General features: G+C 34.8%; 1 protein-coding gene across 1 annotated transcript in view; it reads left to right on the top strand.

Annotated features, from left to right (window-relative positions):
• Positions 1-20,182, top strand: part of LOC127705968 (mannosyl-oligosaccharide glucosidase-like) — a 64,058-nt gene that overhangs the window by 9,419 nt on the left and 34,457 nt on the right. The window contains exons 2-3 of the mRNA XM_052210350.1: positions 1,657-2,236; positions 3,602-3,706. Coding sequence (XP_052066310.1) covers positions 1,657-2,236; positions 3,602-3,706 — 685 coding nt within the window. The remainder of the gene's footprint in view (positions 1-1,656; positions 2,237-3,601; positions 3,707-20,182) is intronic.

Raw genomic sequence — 20,182 nt, 5'->3', positions numbered from 1 at the left:
CACACGGACCCGTTTGTATTCTAAATATTTTATCCCAGCAACAACAAGACTATAGAACACAATTAACTTAAACATAAGAAAATGTGAATCTCTACCATTATTCAAAAAACAAATTCGCACCCAAAATAGTTAGGTCCCAATATATTGCTATGTAGGACATCGTCATGGTCAAATACTTCATGCTTGCTAAAGAATGGATTCAAGTTCGTTGAATTCTCACCTATCCCTTCGTAATTTAGTAGACTCCCCAAACTGTTGTTGTGGTGATTAAAAAACAAATTCTCACTTCCTGTTATCTAGTCCCATTTACACCGATTTAAGACATGAGTTTCAGTCTTTCTGCCCAAGTTGACACAAAAACTTTGCTTTTTGGCCCAACGGTACTCTCAGATGAGCAAATAGTCATTTATTTAGGTTGGTGCAGAAATACATAATCAAAAGCAAACACTGTATACATTACAAAAATTCATGTGTTTTTGTTTTCTCTATTGTATTTTTCACCTTTTTCATATTCATATTTTTATTGCAGAGCATGCCAGTATTTATATTTATGTATTGTTCAATAAGTGTATAATTTGTGAACTAGGAGACATATTTGTAAAAGCATATTTGCATGTTTCTGAATCCTAAATATTTATTTCAATTGTATTATATCGTTATGTGATGATTTATCTGAATAAATATTGTTTAAACTAACAACAACAAAACAAAACCTATGACCATGATGACGTATAGTAAAATATAAAGGCCTTGGATAACAAAATATGGAACAATTCAAAAGAGAATACCAACGGCCGGATTTATACTAAAATAAAACGACAAAAATTATATTTATCCAATTCTTTCATAATTCAAACGTCAATTACAGATCAAGTATCGAGGTGTAGTTCATTTACCTTTAGCAAGAATTTTTTTAGCGTTAGAAAATGAAACGTGTTGGACGCAATTTAAACAGTCTTATCATTTTCTTTTTTCCGATACTGCTATTAATAAATGGAAAAAGACAACATAGTGCTTTTTCATTGACATTTATCCAGAATCGGACAGATAAATGTATTCCAAATGTCGTTTAAAGGTTTTGTTTTATGAAATTAAAATCAAATTCGCAATTTGCGTTTTTTGTTTGTTTTGTTTTGTTTTTTTGTTGTTTTTGAACTTTCAAAAAGTAAAAAAAGAAAATTAATCCATATTCGTTTTTCGTTTGTTGGTATCAAAAAGGAAAAACGAATACATGTTTAGTCTTTAATTTCTTAAAACAAAGAACAATTGGACGCAAATATGTACGGAACATCGTAATTACCATCTTGCATTTCCTCTGAAAGAAGTACTTCAGGCCCTATTGAACTTGCTGTATCGTGTGAACATTTGCTCCGTGTTGAAGACTTTATTGTGAATGTAAACGAAGAGCAGTAATGAAACAGATGCACCATTTTTCATTTCTTTTCTATAAATGAATTATTCATATATCTTTTGTCTTATCTTTAAATTTAGTTTTGACAAATAAAAATAACATTATCAATATGGTATAAACAGCATCAACTCTCAAACACACTAGAACACAAACCAAATTTACAACCACACACATGTATTTCATTGTTACGGTTGGAAATAATTCCATTCCATATAATTAAAAAAAACTTTGTTTTACTTTTAAAGGTCAAAATGACTGATGCAGGACAAACAAGATTTCTGAGGTGTAAAGTGGCCGCTTTCGATGTTTTTACAGATATAATGCGGGAATATATGGTGCAGATAGGCATTCCTCCAAAAGTAATTTTTGAAAACATAATGAAGTGCTCGTCATTAAAAAAAACTCTAAACTCGAAAGAATTTGACAAAATCCAGACTCTGGAAAAAGCGGGATTTAAAGAATTTGATATCAGCTTAATGTACAAGATTGTGAAACATCAAAAATTTGCCATGATAATTCCGGATATACCAACACGTAAGTGGGGCTCAGAACCATTAGAAGACGAAAATACAATCGGAGATAACATTATGCGCATTTATAAATGCAGAAATGACTTAGCTCATAAAATCGATACGACTATCCTGGAATCAGAATTTAAAGAATTGTTTGAAAAATATATAGACATTGGCAGAAGAGCTGACAGTCATCTATCAAAGAGTGAATATTGCTTTAGGCGTCGCATAGAAAAATACAAAACTTGTTGTATTGACAAAGACATGGAGGAAAAAATGGATGAATTGGCCCGAGAAATTGAAGATCTACTTAGTAAGTTTAACAATAAAATGTTAGCATTCTAAAACTAAAATATTACTCCGAAACATATCCTTGGCAGTTGCTTATTGATAATATGTTATGCATAAGGAGCATTGGAAAACATATTAAAATCTATTCTGATATCCTTTTTTGAAAAAAAAAATTATTGACTTTCTTTGTATAGCCATTGGGCCATAACACATTCAAAACTATTAACACGAATTAATTAATTTATTCGCTTTTCATTTTTTTTCTTTTCTATAAATGAATTGTCCATAAAAGCTCTGTCTTATCTGATCATCTTATAGTACTTAATGTCATTATCAATACAGTATAAATACCATCAACCACACACACACACTATTACACAAACCACTAGGTGCAGTTACACACATTCTGGTCGTTGTTACGGTTGAAAATAATTCATACGATATAACTTTTGTTTTACTTTTAAAAATCTAAAATGGCAGATGCAGTATAAACACTTTTTAGGGTGTAAAGTGGTCATTTTCGATGGTTTTAGGATGTAAAGTGGTCATTTTCGATGGTTTTATCAATAGGTACATATGGTGCACATAGATATTCCTTCAAAAGCAATTTTAGAGTCTAAATGATATTTTCTAGAGAGGTGGAAAATACCAAAGTAATGTCGAAGACAAACTAACAACGTTATGGTAGAACACGAAAATTAACCAAAAGACAAACAACAGTCTTCAAAACACAACATAGAAAAGTAAAAGCTGGGCAACATTAACCCATCGAAAACCGGGGGTGATTTCAGGTACTCCTGATGGGTAGGCAGATCCTGTTAAACACGTGGAACCTGTTGTGTTGCTCATGCAAGTGTAAATTCGGTGATAAGCCTAATATCGTTGATGCCATATTCGAGGAAAAGAGGATGGGATGGATACGCAATATAAGACTTCATGCATCATGCCGTTATCTTCCAGGAATCTTTAATTCATAAATCATAGCAGACGTTTTATGGTGGTATGGAATCCCACTATTGTTCAATGATGAATACATTAATAGCATGAATAGCTTTGGTTTTTGATTAATCGCCTTAAAACTTCCATAAAAAACGTTATATTTTTCCTTAAAAGAACAAATTCCACAAAAATATTTGTATTTTATTTGCGTTTTTAGAGTGTCAAAAGTTTTACAGATCACGTTGTAACGCATTAACAGACAAAAAGTTTCAAATGTGATTGAATGCCTGCAAAAGAAAACAACGGACAAATGTCAACCAAAAAAATCACTTGTTAAAATGACAAATATTACCTAGACAGGAAGACTTAAACAACTTAAACATGTTAAACGAATGTTTATATTTTAGAGAGAAGTATGGACTTTTTATATTTAGTGGGTTTTTTTCAGTATTGGTTAGGTCAAAATCAAGACAGGGTGTTGTTGTAGTCATGGTTGCTTCAACTGGAACGCAAATTGCAATTGAACAAATACAGGCTACAGGATCATTTGAAGGTAAAATGATGTGCAAAATGCATTAACTATACGATAACAAAAGTGACATTTAAGTTATAATGCAGTAATATTTTCCAGAACCCAAGTTCTTTAAAATTGAAGATATATTTTAAGTCTAGAGGTCTGTGCAACGATACTAATAAAAGTTAATTTTAGACGAGTAAGATAAAAATATATCGTACTGACAAATATTGACTTATTCCAAAGGATCAGTGTGATTTTTAACCATCCTTTGCATTGTCGTCCGACATCCGTCGATCGTTAACTTTTCATTGTCATAGGAGTTACTGCCCTTTTTTATAATTGCATTTTTGTTTGGCTATTATGTTGAAACTTTCATGGTTAAACCTAGAATATGAAATGGTCGACAAACCAGGATCTACAAATGAGTAAACATAGCAAAAACGTCAGCCAAATCCTCCGTATAGGAGTTATTGTTGATAAATGATCACATTTACTCATTGCGATTGAGAGGTTTCAACTGCAAACACTATCAGCAAGAAAAGATCGACAAATGAGTTAACATGGCCAAAATGGCCAGCCGCCTCATTATACCAGTTTTTGTTCTTTTGGTGAATTCAAAGGGTTTGATTTTTTAGCGTCAGCTATAGTAGATAGAGGGGAACATACAGATAATAAGCAGTGCAAGATTTACTAACTAACAAACAAAACCAAATAGGAAATCGACTCCCTATAGAAGTGATTGTCCTTTAATGATGATTTCTACCACTTTTTTATTCATAAAACAATAGTATTTAAAAAAAACCAGCAAAAAAGTCAACAAAAAAGAATCTAAAAATAAGTCCATATGGCCGAAATCGTCAGTCGACTCTACATTATTGTCCTTAAATGATGATGTTTTACGGGTTTTTTAGCTTTTTTGTTGAAAACCATGATCACACAAAACGTTAAACTTTACGCAGCAAAAGAAGGAGAAATACAACATTTGATAGGACGTCAACTCTATCAAAATAGATAATATCTATCTATCTTAAATAACGATACCTATTTTTTGAAAAAAAATAAAATAGTAGATGGAGTGAAACTTTAAACGATAAAAATGATCAGCAAAGCAAAATTATGTGCACTGATAAACAACAATCCCAAATGGTGTACCGAATCTGGCTAATGCGACCTATACTTGGGGTAGAACCATAGGAGGAGAAAGAAGGATGATAGTTTGGCTTATTTTCAAGTCTTAGACTATCCATTGATCGCAGAGGTTTATTGTCATTAATTACGCCTCTCATAAAATCCTATCTTAAAATACACACCATCAGTCACCATGGTCACTGTGGTATAATTTTATTGTAGAAAACTCATTGATAAATAATATGACTTACACCCCAGTTCTATTGTTATACTTCATAGTTTCTATTTCTGAAACAAGTGTAAATTGAATAGATCTATTGTAACGAAGAACAATGGATTTTGATCACAGGGTGTGACGAGCGGGGTTTCTGGACACCCCTGCTTCTACATCCCGAAAACACAGTCCATTGTTATTCATAACAATAGAAATGGATTATTTTTTTAAATAGCATGAACAAAAGAAATTACTAATAGTGTTCACTACAAGTTGTTTCAAGATATAAAAAAAAAACAACACATTTTAGGAAATTCAATTTAAATTTCCTAAAATGTGTTTTTTTTTAAATTGTTTCGCTATTTGAAATTCAAATAGCGAAAAAAGTATTAAGCATCTATTTTGAATAAAAAAAATCCTTTAAATACTCCTTTGCTTGAAGGTAAAAAGGATAAAAAGGGGGGTTCCAACCATGTTTCCCTATTCAAATGCATTGATCGTCACAAAATAGGGGGGTTCCAACCCCCAGACCCCCCCCCCCTAGATCCGCCACTGATCCCGGTCATATGTCTCTATTCTTAAGCATTGATCTTTATAAAAAAAACTTAGCTTCTAACTCCCGGACCTCCATCCCTGGATTGCCCAACAAAAAAGGGAGTTCCTAAATATTCAATCTGTATTTTTGTATGTTGAGCGTGTCCGGTCCTCGGATTTCTAATCCAGACACATCTATCATCAGTATGTCCGAATATGATTGTTTGTTTATACTTGATAATAGAGGGGGGGGGGGGGGGGGGGGTTATAAAACCGTTACATAAAAAAATACATTTATGATTACCTTCATTAAACACCTTCATTAAACTGATACAGGGAAGTACTTTGAGTTATTATATTGCCTTTATCTTCAGTCTCTTCTACAAAATCCAACGCTTGACTCAAAATGTCGTCTGTCTTACACCCGTCCATATTGACAACTGCATACAAGGAGCATGATGTTTTTTTTGTAATGAAAATGCACGAAACGGTCAACCTTGACCTGCTGATCCATATTAGCACAAGGATTTAACGGGAATATGCAAAACAGCATCTTCGACATTTGTAAAATCTACTCACTTGTCAAAGTTTGAACGAAGATACATGTAGCCAAAGTACATGAAGTAAGGTTACTAGTGGGGTTTCATGTAAAAAAAATCTTATAAATCATAGTTTGATATTGTAAATAAATAAGCTATCCATTCTTTTTCATTTCGTAATCAAGGTTAAGAAATATAAGGTTTAGCATGGGGTGTAAGTAAGTTATACACCTCGGGATATGGCGTGTCTGGATAAGAAACCCCTCCGGCCGTCAGGGTTTTTTATCCAGACACACCTATCCCTCGGTGTATAACTACTACGTAAAGAATTTCCTTAATTTTGATCGGTCAAAATAAGGGTGATACTATCTGTAACATATGAACATATCTGTCAATCAGGCCGTATAGAAAATCATTATAAACACAAAAGAAAAAAGTTAAGCACCCCCTCATGTATTGAATTATACCATTGTACTAAGAAATTCGTTGCTTTTAACAAGACCATTGTTCCATTAAAAAGATGTGATCATACAGGTGTGACCGGTAATAAAGATATTGAGGTTTCATGTACGTAAACCATGCCTCCAAAGCAATATTAAAAATTCAGTATGTCCACGCTTTGAATTTGGGAATATAAGTCCGGCTATTTGAAAAATGTATTCATTCTCTGGAAACATTGAACGCAGACGAATATCATAGGTTCCAAGATGGCAAATTATCGACATGTGGTCAACAGGACAGTTAGGCTTTAAAGCTACTAGTAGTGGACGTCAGATGGGCTATCACTTTACTGTAGTAAGCCAGCGCACTTGTGAGAAAAATTACAAACCAACTCCGTGAAAGACTTGCTTTGATCCAGTAGACCATCCGTTACATCGCAGCGTGAAGACAGGGCACTGCATCTCCTGGTTTGATGAAAGCCATTTACAACTAGTCCTGTTCTACAAAGGCAATGGTTACCTAATAGCTATATATAGACGTCTATCAACCAGAACAGTGAGGAATCAGTTGAAATCAGCAGGACTGAAGTCAATGAAAGTAGTTATTATTAACATCCCATGTTATCTGATGGACATCAACGATTGCATTTGGCAGGGTGTATAGCGCAGCGTGGTTGGAACTTGAGAACCTGGCGCAGGATCCATTGGTCGGACGAGAGCCGGTATCTGCTGCATGCAACAGATGGACGAATGAGAGTTTGGAGAGAGAAAAATACAGCACATACCCCAAAGGAACACCCAACCAACTGTTCCTTTCAGTGGAAGCTCTGTCATGAAATGGGGGTGCATCTCTTATAATTGCAAGTTGGACTTGGTGACCATAAGAGGAAACTGGTGATCAATACATCAGACTAGGCCACATCTTTCAAGGGCCATAACCGCCTACCATCAAGGTGAATCCATGACTTCTCTTTCATGGCCAGCCATGAGCACTGATTTGAATCCGATAAAGTCTATAAGTCTATATGGGAAATGTTAGGCCGTCGTCTATAGGCATTTAAAAAACCTCTAAAAAACTTACGTCAGTTGAAAGCAGCATCGCACGGAGAATGGTGACAGCTACCACAGCAGGAAATGACAGGAGGGATGAGACGCAGGGTTTAGGCCGTCACCCAAGCATGTGGTGGTTTCACTCGATATTAATTACCTTGAACCATAGTTGTCGTTAAGTGACCCAAAATTGACGTTTTCCAAGTGAAACGACAATCTTATGGGGCATCATGAACTCAGAAGGTCAATACTTAAAACGGACATACTTATTCGTTCAGTTTATCAGGGTGTAGAATGATAACGGACTTATCGGGTTTTTGTCGGCGTTTCCGCACTAATCGGGTTCGGCAACGGACTTATCGCGTTTTGTTTCCAGACAGTGTGACACAAAATGAGCCAAATAGATGAAAAGAAGTCGTTAGTGTTTATGTTTATATGATCACGGAAGGCACCGATGATCTAAGTTTGCAAAATTTTTCATTTTGCTTCGGTACCACTCTTGGCTTTTTCAAAGAGCTCAACACTAAACAGGACAACCGGCCGAACACAGCTACTAGTGGTGTGGTTTCTGTTCAAATACACAGTATATTAGAATTTGGACTTTTTGTGCTCCTTTATTTCATGCAAAATACATATTAGAACCACTTGTGTGCATTCAAAAACAAAAAATATCATATATTAAAGCTTTTTCAAAATTGCTTGGCAGCGGACTAATCGGGTTTCCCTAAAATGACGTGTTTTTTGGCAAGGAACTGTTGGGGTTTATTGAGCAAAGGACTTTTTGTGTTTTTATTGTTTAAAAAGGGTAAAAAATGATGTTTTCGTATTTTTTGTTTGTTTGGGAAATGAAAAATAAAAGATTTTAAAAACCCCATTTGACATCTTGTGCGAGAATATACAAGTCTGGAACTTATCACGGACAAGTGTTTTTTTCAATCTTGATTTTTACATTATGATAGAAAATAAAGGGACATTGAGTAAAAGTACACCGGTATGGGGTAATATCATATGCAATGCCAAACAAAACACAAATGGTCAAGGAATAAGGCTTTTATTTCTGCTCTTTCCCAGATTAACATGTGCAGGTCTATTGATGGATGTTTCGAAAAGACACATTCATTCCGGCGTAATAGAAAAGACAGGTTAATATTAATGTCTCTCGTTTAAATGCAAGGCCAAGGGCAAGGGTGTTAAAAAACAATCAGCAACATTCAATTCAATGTTAGCCTATTTTACGTTACATAATTTATATATCTAAATATATATATTCATACCAAGTCTTCTTTCGACGTATTCATAATGATGCATGTATGAGTGAAGCTTTATGTTTCAGTCATGAAAAACAATTGTTGATGGAGCCGGTGAATAACTGTGACAAATTATTAACCCATTTAGTCTTAGATGCATGATTGTTTTATTAGTTGTTAGTGGCTTTGAACTGGTTGTCAGTTAACTGCAAGTATTCGCAGGTCTGTTCCTAGTGTCTTTTTGTTGTTGGGATGTACAAGTACCCGGCCACCTCCACTTGTATTTTTGTCCATCTGATCAGTTAAGCCTTTTTCAACTGATTTTTATAGTTCATTCTTATGTTGGACTGTTCTACCACTGTCCCAGGTTAGGGGAGGGTTGGGATCCCGCTAACCGTGATGTTTAACCCCGCTACATTATGTATGTATGTGCCTGCCCCAAGTCAGGAGCCTGTAATTCAGTGGTTGTCGTTTGTTTATGTGTTACACATTTGATTTTCGTTCATTTTTTTATATAAATAAGGCCGTTAAAAAGTTCTCGTTTGAATTGTTTTACATTGTCATTTCGGAGCCTTTTATAGCTGACTATGCTCATTGTTGAAGGCCGTACCATAATTATGATGTCTTGAAAGGCTATTTATTATATTTTTTTCTTTCTTTTGACGCCTTACATCTTCGCAGAATGGCGTCAAGGCAAAAATTTAGAATTGCCTTCCCAGACGTCATAATTATATGGACTAGAAACCTTAAATTCCTGCTATGAGGACGAGATACTGATAGAATCCCACACATTTGTTTGTGGATTAATAAAATATTAATGTATAAAGTAAGAGGTGATTAACCCAGGTGGAGTAAACACATAGACTGACTGAGAAGATAGGAGTCTCCATATTCATTTGCGCACAAAAAGTCCGGTGCTAATATCACAAAAAGTCCGGTGCCACTAATTTTTCAAATTAACCATCATTTAAGACCTTAATAGTGCATGAAACAGTTCCGAAAGGGAAAATGTCTACATTTAATGAATAATAACCAAAACTTTACTTGGAAAAGAAAACAGCATGCTTAAAACACGCTTCAATTAGACATCTTTCCATGAAAAATGTTTGTGTTCAAGTTCTGGTACCACGTTGGTGGAAACAATTTGAAATAAATCGTAGCTTCCCATGAATATATGATTAGCTAGCCAGCAAAATAAATAATTTCCCCATTCCGTGACATCAAGCTTATTTGGAAATATCAATTCTGCTTTAATACAAGTTGAAAGAAATAACCACTAACGCCAAATGTTGTCATCTGAAAACGCGATAAGTCCGTTGCCGAACCCGATTAGTGCAGAAACGCCGAAAAAAACCCGATTAGTCCGTTACCATTCTACATCGTGTTTATGTTTACTTGTTTTTGTTGAAATGTCTTTTTTGGTCGAGGTTAGCCATTTTAATTGATATTTTATAGAGTGTCTTTTTATATTGTAATGTTAATCTACTGTCTCAGGTTAGGGTGAAGGTTGGCACCTGTTAGAACGTTTAAACCCACTGCATTTTTATACACCTTTCCTAAGTCTGATGCCTGTTGTTCAGTAGTTGTTGTTTGTTGGTGTGGTTCATAGGTGTTTCTCGTTTTTCGTTTTTTATATAGATTAGACCGTTAGTTTTCCTGTTTGAATTGTTTTACACTAGTCATTTTTGAACCCTTTATAGCTTGCTGTTTGGTGTGAGCCAAGGCTCCGTGTTGAAGGTCGTACTTTGACCTATAATTGTTAACTTTTTATACATTGTGACTTGGATGGAGAGTTGTCTCATTGCAATTGGCACTCATACCACATCTTCTTATTTATATAGTGTCTTTTTTGTTGTGGGGATGTAAAAATACCCCCTTACGTCCGGTCAGTGATTTTGTTAGATGTCTTTCTGCTTTGTATCGATCTGATGTGTAAAGCCCTTTTCAACTGATTTTTATAATTGTTCTTATGTTGTACTGTTAAACTACTGTCCAAGGTTAGGTGCAGGCTTGGTGCCTTCAAACTAGTTTAACCCTGCCACATTATGTATGTGTCTGTCCCAAGTCAGGAGCCTGCGATTCAGTGGTTGTCGTTTGTTGCTGTATATCATATTTGTTTTTTGTTCATTATTTTGTACATAAATCAGGCCGTTAGTTTTCTCGTTTGAATTGTTTTACATTTGTGATTTCGGGACCTTTTATGGCTGACTGTGCGGTATCCATGGTTTTAGTTTATAACTTCTATGTCAATTGGTCTCTTGTGGAGACTTGTCTGATTGGCAATCGTACCATATCTTCTTATTTTTTATATGTTTTAGTGTACCTAATAACTGAGCTTGTGATGTTGTGATAATATATTGATCAAATTACACTTGTGCTAATATTTGTTGTGTTTTCTTAAAGTTAATTTAATATCGTAACTGGCAACATTTGTATGTTTGTGATTAATTGGTCCGTTATCTCATTGCTTTAATTAATCTAATAAATCTAATTGAATCTTTTGTCATTTTAAAAAGACTTAGGGGTGCTTAACTTTTTTCTTTGTGTAAAGTAGTGACAGTGAAGTTTTTTATACATAAATAATAATATAATTGTGTACAGACAAACAGCGAAAGAATATGAAAGGATATGTGCCGACATTATGTCAGACAAGTGAACTATTTCTTGTTATCACTTATATTCCAGGAGAGGGGGAGATCGCGTGTCACTTCAATCCTTTTTCGAATGTGTCATGTTTTTCCTCAGTTCATAACTTGAAAATCATTTATAATGTTTACATTTTCCCCGTAGAATACACTAATACATTCAGGGATGTATCAGTGTATAATTGGATTATTCTATAGCGATAAAATAGTAACGTGCAAGGAAAAATTCACAATACATGTATACCATATATTAGTTGAAAAATTGGGCGCCAGTAGGTCACGTTTCAAAATTACCTCATGCTAAACTGATCTGAACATTTTAAAGGTCACAGGATAGACGTGGATCCATGCTTTGATGTTAGATTGGGGGAGGGGGGCTCCTTAGAATGAGGAATTAGTGGACCGTATTTTGACGCAAAATTTGCTGTAAATTTACCTTTATTACACATTTTTTTTCTTTATTAAGGGGGGGGGGAGGGGGGGGCGCCAGGTGCACCTCGCCTGAATCCGCACCTGCTGGTAAATAAACGTGACTGACTACATATTTCATTTAAAAACAGTAAGTTATTCACACAGGTAACACATTGGGAATTTCATGCTGTAAGGAAATCAAGCATTTTGCATTGTGTCAGAAAAGACAAATTTTCTTACATTGTAGTGGACGTGTTTACATAATTTTGACATGATATATTTGATTCTGTTAAATTTCAACTATTTTTTTAAATGATTATTTATTGATTTATTTCTGTTATTTATTTTACCCAAAATTGCCTTTGTAAAGGGCGAAATGTTTTGCAATGTTCCTGGATATCAATTTTACCCCTTCCGGAATATGTCATTGCATCTTAACACTGTCAGTAGGAAATCTAGCGTCAAAATACTACCTCCCCTGTAAACACTGAAAACTTGTTCTTTTCAATATTGGTTCTGTTTTAGCAAAGACGCTAATACTTATGAATTCACAAGTAAACGTTCTGGTAAATAGTAACAATAAAAATAAATTTAAGTAAAACAAAATGTCCATATAATGCTATCATTTTCATCCTAACATAGCAAACGGCTATATGAGCTTTGTGTTAAATTGCGCTAATAATTGCTATGCAAGATATATAAGAGTACCAACTTCAATTTATTTTTTTACTAGCTGTATACCTCTCAGGAACATGCCAATTATTCGCGTATGTATGCAGCTAGATCAGAGAAGTTCAGGAAAAAAATTCCAAGGTAATCGATTGATATGCAGCAAAGATTAACACTTTTGAAATCAAGTTACTAAGTAAATTCAAACCAACATTAACCCGATGCAAACATTGAACGTGAGTAGATTGAGAAGTCTGCAAATGCATGTACAGAAATAGAAAATTTCTTAAAATTGTACCAAAAAATAGTAAATTGTTATATTCACGAAAAGACAATATTTCGATATTGAAATTTCACATGACAAAAGCAGACCGGTGTACTCGAAAACTTAAATATGAAAAATATGTATATTTTTGGAAATTGTGGAACACTCCGAAAATTGGTTACCCGTAAAATCTTATAGGTACATGATTTTTTCCAACTTTTTTTTTATCAATATGCAGCAAAGATTAACATTTTTTAAATTTCATTTTCACAAGCTTCTAATGTAATTATCTCGATAAGTAATGGACATAAAACGTGTATTTTCATGTATACTTCTAATAACACAGATTAGTAAACAATTTCTTCAATAGGGTGAACACTTCGAATAAATTTGGTCTTTGTAGTTTTCTGTAGCTTTCTGGTCAATCTGCAACGACTAACCCCCCTTTGCTAAAATTGGTATAATGTTACGTCTGTTGTGTATTCATCTCACGAATTATAGACCTCCATGCTCCTATAAGGATGATAATAAACAAAAGAATCTTCCCCCATTAACATTTATAGATCAGCTCTACATGTACATTTTTGTTCAGGGGTACTGATGGCATTTGAAGCAGTCCTCTTTTTCATATATTGACATTGGGACATTTTATGCCTTGCTATGCGGTATGGGGTTTGCTCATTGTTGAAGGCCGTATATGATGACTTATAGGTGCATACTCCTACGTCATTTGGTCTCTGGTGGAACGTTGTTTCATTGAATCATACCACATCTTATTATTGTTGTATAGGACACAAAATCCCATGCATATATTTTTGCATCAATGTGTTGACTCATTCATATATGAACCATGTTTTTGAAATCCTTCATTATATACCAGATTTTAAATTATTTACCCATTGAAATATTGATCGACTTATTAAAAATAAAACAATTGCAACCACAAAATATAATGAAATAACTGAAGAATGTGTCCATCGGACACAGATGGCCCCGCTTGTAAATATACGGCATATTCTGATTTTTTTTTCAATTTACAATGAGACATAACTCAAGAACGGCTAAAAGTGACGCCACCTAAATTCAAAGTTCATAGTTTTGTCCCCCCTTGACCCTGGCTCCTACGCCAGCAAAAAAACTTTACATAGAAAATAGGGTACAAAGATCATTAGCGACCCAAGCCCATCATATTGGAGTCACATTCGCTTAGGGAATGCTCCCTATTTTATTAGCTCACCTGGCCCGAAGGGCCAAGTGAGCTTTTCTCATCACTTGGCGTCCGTCGTCCGGCGTCGTCCGTCGTCCGGCGTCGTCCGTCGTCATCCGGCGTCGGCGTTAACTTTTTACATTTTGAACTTCTTCTAGAGAACCACTGAATGGAATGAAACCAAACATGGCATGAATGTTCCTTATGAGGTGCTGACCAAGTGTTGTTACTTTGTAGCCAATCCATCATCCAAGATGGCCGCCAGCGGGGGACTTAGTTTAACATAGGACCCAATGGGGAAATGCATACAAATGACTTCTTTTAGAGAACCACTGAATGAAATGGAACCAAACATGGCATGAATGTTCCTTATGAGGTGCTCACCAAGTGTTGTTACTTTGTAGCCGATCCATCAACCAAGATGGCCGCCATCGGGGAACTTATTTTAACATAGGACTCTATGGGAAATACATACAAATGTCTTCTTTTAGAGAACCACTGAATAGAATGAAACCAAACATGGCATGAATGTTCCTTATGAGGTGCTGACCAAGTGTTGTTACTTTGTAGCCGATCCATCATCCAAGATGGCCGCCAGCGGGGGACTTAGTTTAACATAGGACCCTATGGGAAATGCATACAAATGACTTCTTTTAGAGAACCACTGAATGGAATGAAACCAAACATGGCATGAATGTTCCTTATGAGGTGCTCACCAAGTGTTGTTACTTTGTAGCCGATCCATCATCCAAGATGGCCGCCATCGGGGAACTTAGTTTAACATAGGACCCTATGGGAAAGACATACAAATGTCTTCTTTTAGAGAACCACTGAATGGAATGAAACCAAACATGGCATGAATGTTCCTTATGAGGTGCTGACCAAGTGTTGTTACTTTGTAGCCGATCCATCATCCAAGATGGCCGCCAGCGGGGGACTTAGTTTAACATAGGACCCTATGGGAAATGCATACAAATGACTTCTTTTAGAGAACCACTGAATGGAATGAAACCAAACATGGCATGAATGTTCCTTATCAGGTGCTGACCAAGTGTTGTTACTTTGTAGCCGATCCATCATCCAAGATGGCCGCCATCGGGGAACTTAGTTTAACATAGGACCCTATGGGAAATACATACAAATGTCTTCTTTTAGAGAACCACTGAATGGAATGAAACCAAACATGGCATGAATGTTTCTTATGAGGTGTTGACCAAGTGTTGTTACTTTGTAGCCGATCCATCATCCAAGATGGCCGCCAGCGGGGGACTTAGTTTAACATAGGACCCTATGGGAAATGCATACAAATGACTTCTTTTAGAGAACCACTGAATGGAATGAAACCAAACATGGCATGAATGTTCCTTATTAGGTGCTCACCAAGTGTTGTTACTTTGTAGCCGATCCATCATCCAAGATGGCCGCCATCAGGGAACTTATTTTAACATAGGACCTTAAGGGAAATACATACAAATGTCTTCTTTTAGAGAACCACTGAATGGAATGAAACCAAACATGGCATGAATGTTCCTTATGAGGTGCTGACCAAGTGTTGTTACTTTGAAGCCGATCCATCATCCAAGATGGCCGCCAGCGGGGGACTTAGTTTAACATAGGTCCCTATGGGAAATACATACAAATGTCTATTTTTAGAGAACCACTGAATGGAATGGAACCAAACATGGCATGAATGTTCCTTATGAGATGCTGACCAAGTGTTGTTACTTTGCAGTCTGTCCATCATCCAAGATGGCCACCAGCTGGGGACTTAGTTTAACATAGGACCCTATGGGAAATACATACAAATGTCTTCTTTTAGAGAACCACTGAATGGAATGAAACCAAACATGGCATGAATGTTCCTTATGAGGTGCTGACCAAGTGTTGTTACTTTGTAGCCGATCCATCATCCAAGATGGCCGCCAGCGGGGGACTTAGTTTAACATAGGACCCTATGGGAAATACATACAAATGTCTTCTTTTAGAGAACCACTGAATGGAATAAAACCAAACATGGCATGAATGTTCCTTATGAGGTGCTGACCAAGTGTTGTTACTTTGCAGTCGGTCCATCATCAAAGATGGCCGACAGCAGGGGACTTAGTTTAACAAAGGACCTATGGGAAATACATACAAATGTCTTCTTTTAGAGAACCACTGAATGGAATGAAACCAAACATGGCATGAATCTTCCTTATGAGATGCTGACCAAGTGTTGTTACTTTGTAGCTGATCCATCATCCAAGATGGCCGCCAGCGGGGGACTTAGTTTTACATAGGACCCTTTGGGAAATACATGAAAATGTCTTCGTTTGGAGAACCAATAAATGGAATGGAACCAAACATGGCATGAATGTTCCTTATGAGATGTTGACCAAGTGTTGTTACTTTGCAGCCGATCCATCATCCAAGATGGCCGACAGCGGGGGACTTAGTTTAACATAGGACCCTATGGGAAATACATACAATTGTCTTCTTTTAGAGAACCACTGAATGGAATTGAACCAAACATGGCATGAATGTTCCTTATGAGTTGCTGACCAAGTGTTGTTACTTTGCAGTCGATCCATCATCCAAGATGGCTGCTAGGGGGAGGGGCTTAGTTTAACATAGGACCCTATGGGAAATACATACAAATGTCTTCTTTTTGAGTACCACTGAATGGAATGAAACCAAACATGGCATGAATGTTCCTTATGAAGTGCTGACCAAGTGTTGCTACTTTGTTGCCGATTTACTGTTCAAGATGGCCACCAGGATATTTTATTAAATAACGGGACCAATATTAATCAAAATTTGGCCTCAATCATTATTTGGGTATCTGTTATGATTTTTATCTATCTTTACATGATTTCTAAAACCAAAGTAGAGTCAGGTGAGCGACACAGGCTCTTGAGAGCCTCTAGTTTTTTATTCATTTTAAGTAAAAAAAATTAATTTCTTCATTATTTTAACTTATTTTCCCCCTATTTAACGTGTTCTTGCTATTATCAAACGATTTGAAAATAAGAGTATTGTATGACCGATGCCCCTGTATTTCAATTTTAAATGAATTCCAAAAATGAAATTTAAAAGGGGGATCCATTCCCTATAAGCGCCTGTGATTGGAGATCATTTAGAATTCGGGAATTATGAGAAAGCAAAGAAGAGAATAACATTTTCTTAAAATTCCCAAGTCAAACTGAACTGCTAACATTAGCAGTTTATTAGCTGTTATTTGCCAGTTCTTCATATTTTTAGCAGTCTTTCAGCTGTTCATAGCATTCCATCTAATAGCAGTTTGAGAAACTGCCTTATTTCACCATTTCTTAGCATTCCTCTTAGTATTCATCTTAGCAGTCTGGATCTACCTTCTAAACTGTTGTCAATTTGTCAATTGAACAACAGTTATGACAGCAGTTCAATAGTAGTTTGATAGCAGTTTTGGTTTTAATCTTTGTTATAAAAATGCTTGGATCTGGCTGTGTTTTCAGCTTGATAGTAAACCTTTATTTGAAGGTTATTTGATCATTTTCAAATGTGCATTTTGGCTCCAAGCTGTGTGTAAATACTTGCTAGTGAAAAACTGTATTTTTGTCAATTATGAAGTTTAATTTGGGCTAAATGGAATAATTTCTCACACCTGCAGTACAGTAAGTTGAAGTTACAGATAATGCATGTGTTTTTTCTGACATAACTTTGTAGGGAAAAACAGAAATAATACAGAAAGCCCCAAAAAAGGGGGGATAGTTGTTTATTCAAATAGAATATCTGATGATGATAGGATTGTAATAAAATACTAGCATATACTAACAGTGCAAGATGTTATTTGAAAATAAAAATATGAATATTTTAATATAATTTTGTAAAAAAAACAAAAAATAAATCATATTCAAGAGTTGAAAAAGGGGGAGGGAATATTAGGGAAACCTAGGTCACATATAGCTGATTGTTTATTATTGACCAAACAATCCATTTAATGAAGTTAATAAATGTTACTTAAATTTTTTTCAGAAAGTGGAAACATAATATATTACATGTATTAAGAATTATTTTGTTTAATTCCAAAAGAGAAAGAGGAGATAACTGTTTTCTTTTGGTCCACACAAAATATATATAGTAGAAGAGAAATAAGTAGTACATTTGGTAATCAAATAATGATAAAAATAAAATAACTTTTAATCTGAAAATCACTTAGTCAAGGTAATAAATAGTCTCTTAAGTAACCACTCTTAATGAATAAGTTGCTTTTTATAAGCACTGATATTTAAAGTGCATTATAATTCTTAACTGTTCCTATTATTCTGCCACTGACATAATTAATAAGGGGTATAAGGCCAGGTACAGTACTCACAAAGCATGTTTACACCCCTTAACAAGTCTGTTATTGGATTAAGGTAGATCATAGGTATATATTTCCTCAGATAGAATTTTTTTATACTTTGCCAAAATAAAGATTTTTCTATGCTTTTTCCAAAAATATAATAAAAAGTATGGGTCACCGTGCTATTTTTCAAGCTACGGGTCGTACGAAATTGCACAAATTTGCTTAGATTGTTCATGAAAAAACACATTTTTGTGCATAAAAAGAAATCTATGAGATAGAATTTTGAAATAAAATATGAAAAGATAGGTTTTATAATATGCTTTAAGAAAATAAAAAGAAAAAATGGTGTCACCGAATTTGTTTTCCTGCTACAAGTAAAAAATTCAAATTTTTCTATCAGTCCAGTATAATTTTTTTACTAAAAGAGTTATCTCCCCTTAAATGGCCAAGTTGAAAAAATAATTCTAAAAACACAATTATTTGGTATTTATTTAAACATTTTGAATAATGCAATAAATCACCAAGTTTTCTTTCATTGAATTCCAAACTTGCAGATTTGGGCAAAGATCTAGACCGATTGTGTACTCCGATTGTACAATCCAAGATGGCGGTATACCATGAATCTACCTTAAAATAGAGTCATTTGATTGCAGTTACTGCTCAAATTACAAATATAAGTTGGTACAACTTTTTGAAATTTCAACAAGACTTGCAGTAAAATATTAGAATTTAATTTTTGCATTCATATCTTGTACACTGTATATTCATGTGTACCTTTGTATTCCAACTTTTGACAGATCTGATAGCATTCCATAGCAGTTATTAGCAGTTTAGAAAGCCATATTAGGATGTACAACTTAGCAGTATCTATGAATATTCATTATTGATAGCTGTTATTATAGCAGTTCTCATGAATATTCAGAGAAGATAGCAGTTTTTGAGTATCTCATTTAAATTTTTCGTCAAAAATAACTGCTAAATAACTGTGAAGGCTAAATAAACTGCTAAGAAACTGCTATGGAATGCTATTGAAATGCCTATATGCAAATTAACTATTGCCTTGAATTTGGCAACTGTGAATGCTAATGAACTGCTAAAGAACAGCTGTTGAGTAAGAACTGTGAATGCTAATAAACTGCTAAAGAACTGCTGTCCACTTTGACCTGGGAATTGATTTATTTTTCAAATTTTGGAAACCTTATTAATTTTCATGAAACATTCTCAAATACATGTGTCTTACTGATATACCACAAGCTGTACTGGTAATTTTTAACATTTGACATATTTTTCATTTTATCAGTTTTATGCGTAAAACAGATTATAACGACATTCAACTTTAACATGTTAAAGATAAAATTTGCGTTGCAGTAATCTGGGAGAACGATTTACAACTTTCGTATGTTCAAAATTACCTTTATATCTTATATAGGTAAACTATTGTAAATAAAATTAATAATCAAGTATTTTGAAACACACAAGGTTATTGTCATATATGTGTATAGTTGCATGTTTATTTGAAATTTAATTGTGTGGTAGCCTTTTTTCTTCGCCCTATAGGTGTTTTTTTACTGTATGTCGGTCATACGAGTGTCCATAAGGGAGAAATACAAACTTTATTACATCTTATTATTGCTGCTTTTTGTGAAATTTTTCTTATATTTCATTTTAAGAATTGAATGCTTCTTTTTGTAATCTTATTAGGGTGTGAATGTGGTGACTGAAGCACATTTTGAATGAAGCGGTGAAGCGCTTCATATTAAAAATGTGCGCACGATCAACGCTTTTACAACCCTATAAAATTATAAAAAGAAGCATTCAAATCTTATAATTACATTTTTATGCTACAACAATGAAATT

Source organism: Mytilus californianus, unplaced genomic scaffold (assembly GCF_021869535.1).
Source record: "Mytilus californianus isolate M0D057914Y unplaced genomic scaffold, xbMytCali1.0.p SCAF_6, whole genome shotgun sequence".
Classification (NCBI taxonomy): Eukaryota; Metazoa; Mollusca; class Bivalvia; order Mytilida; family Mytilidae; genus Mytilus; species Mytilus californianus.
The sequence above is the reverse complement of the archived record's forward strand: the minus strand, read 5'-3'. Positions and strand labels throughout refer to the sequence as shown.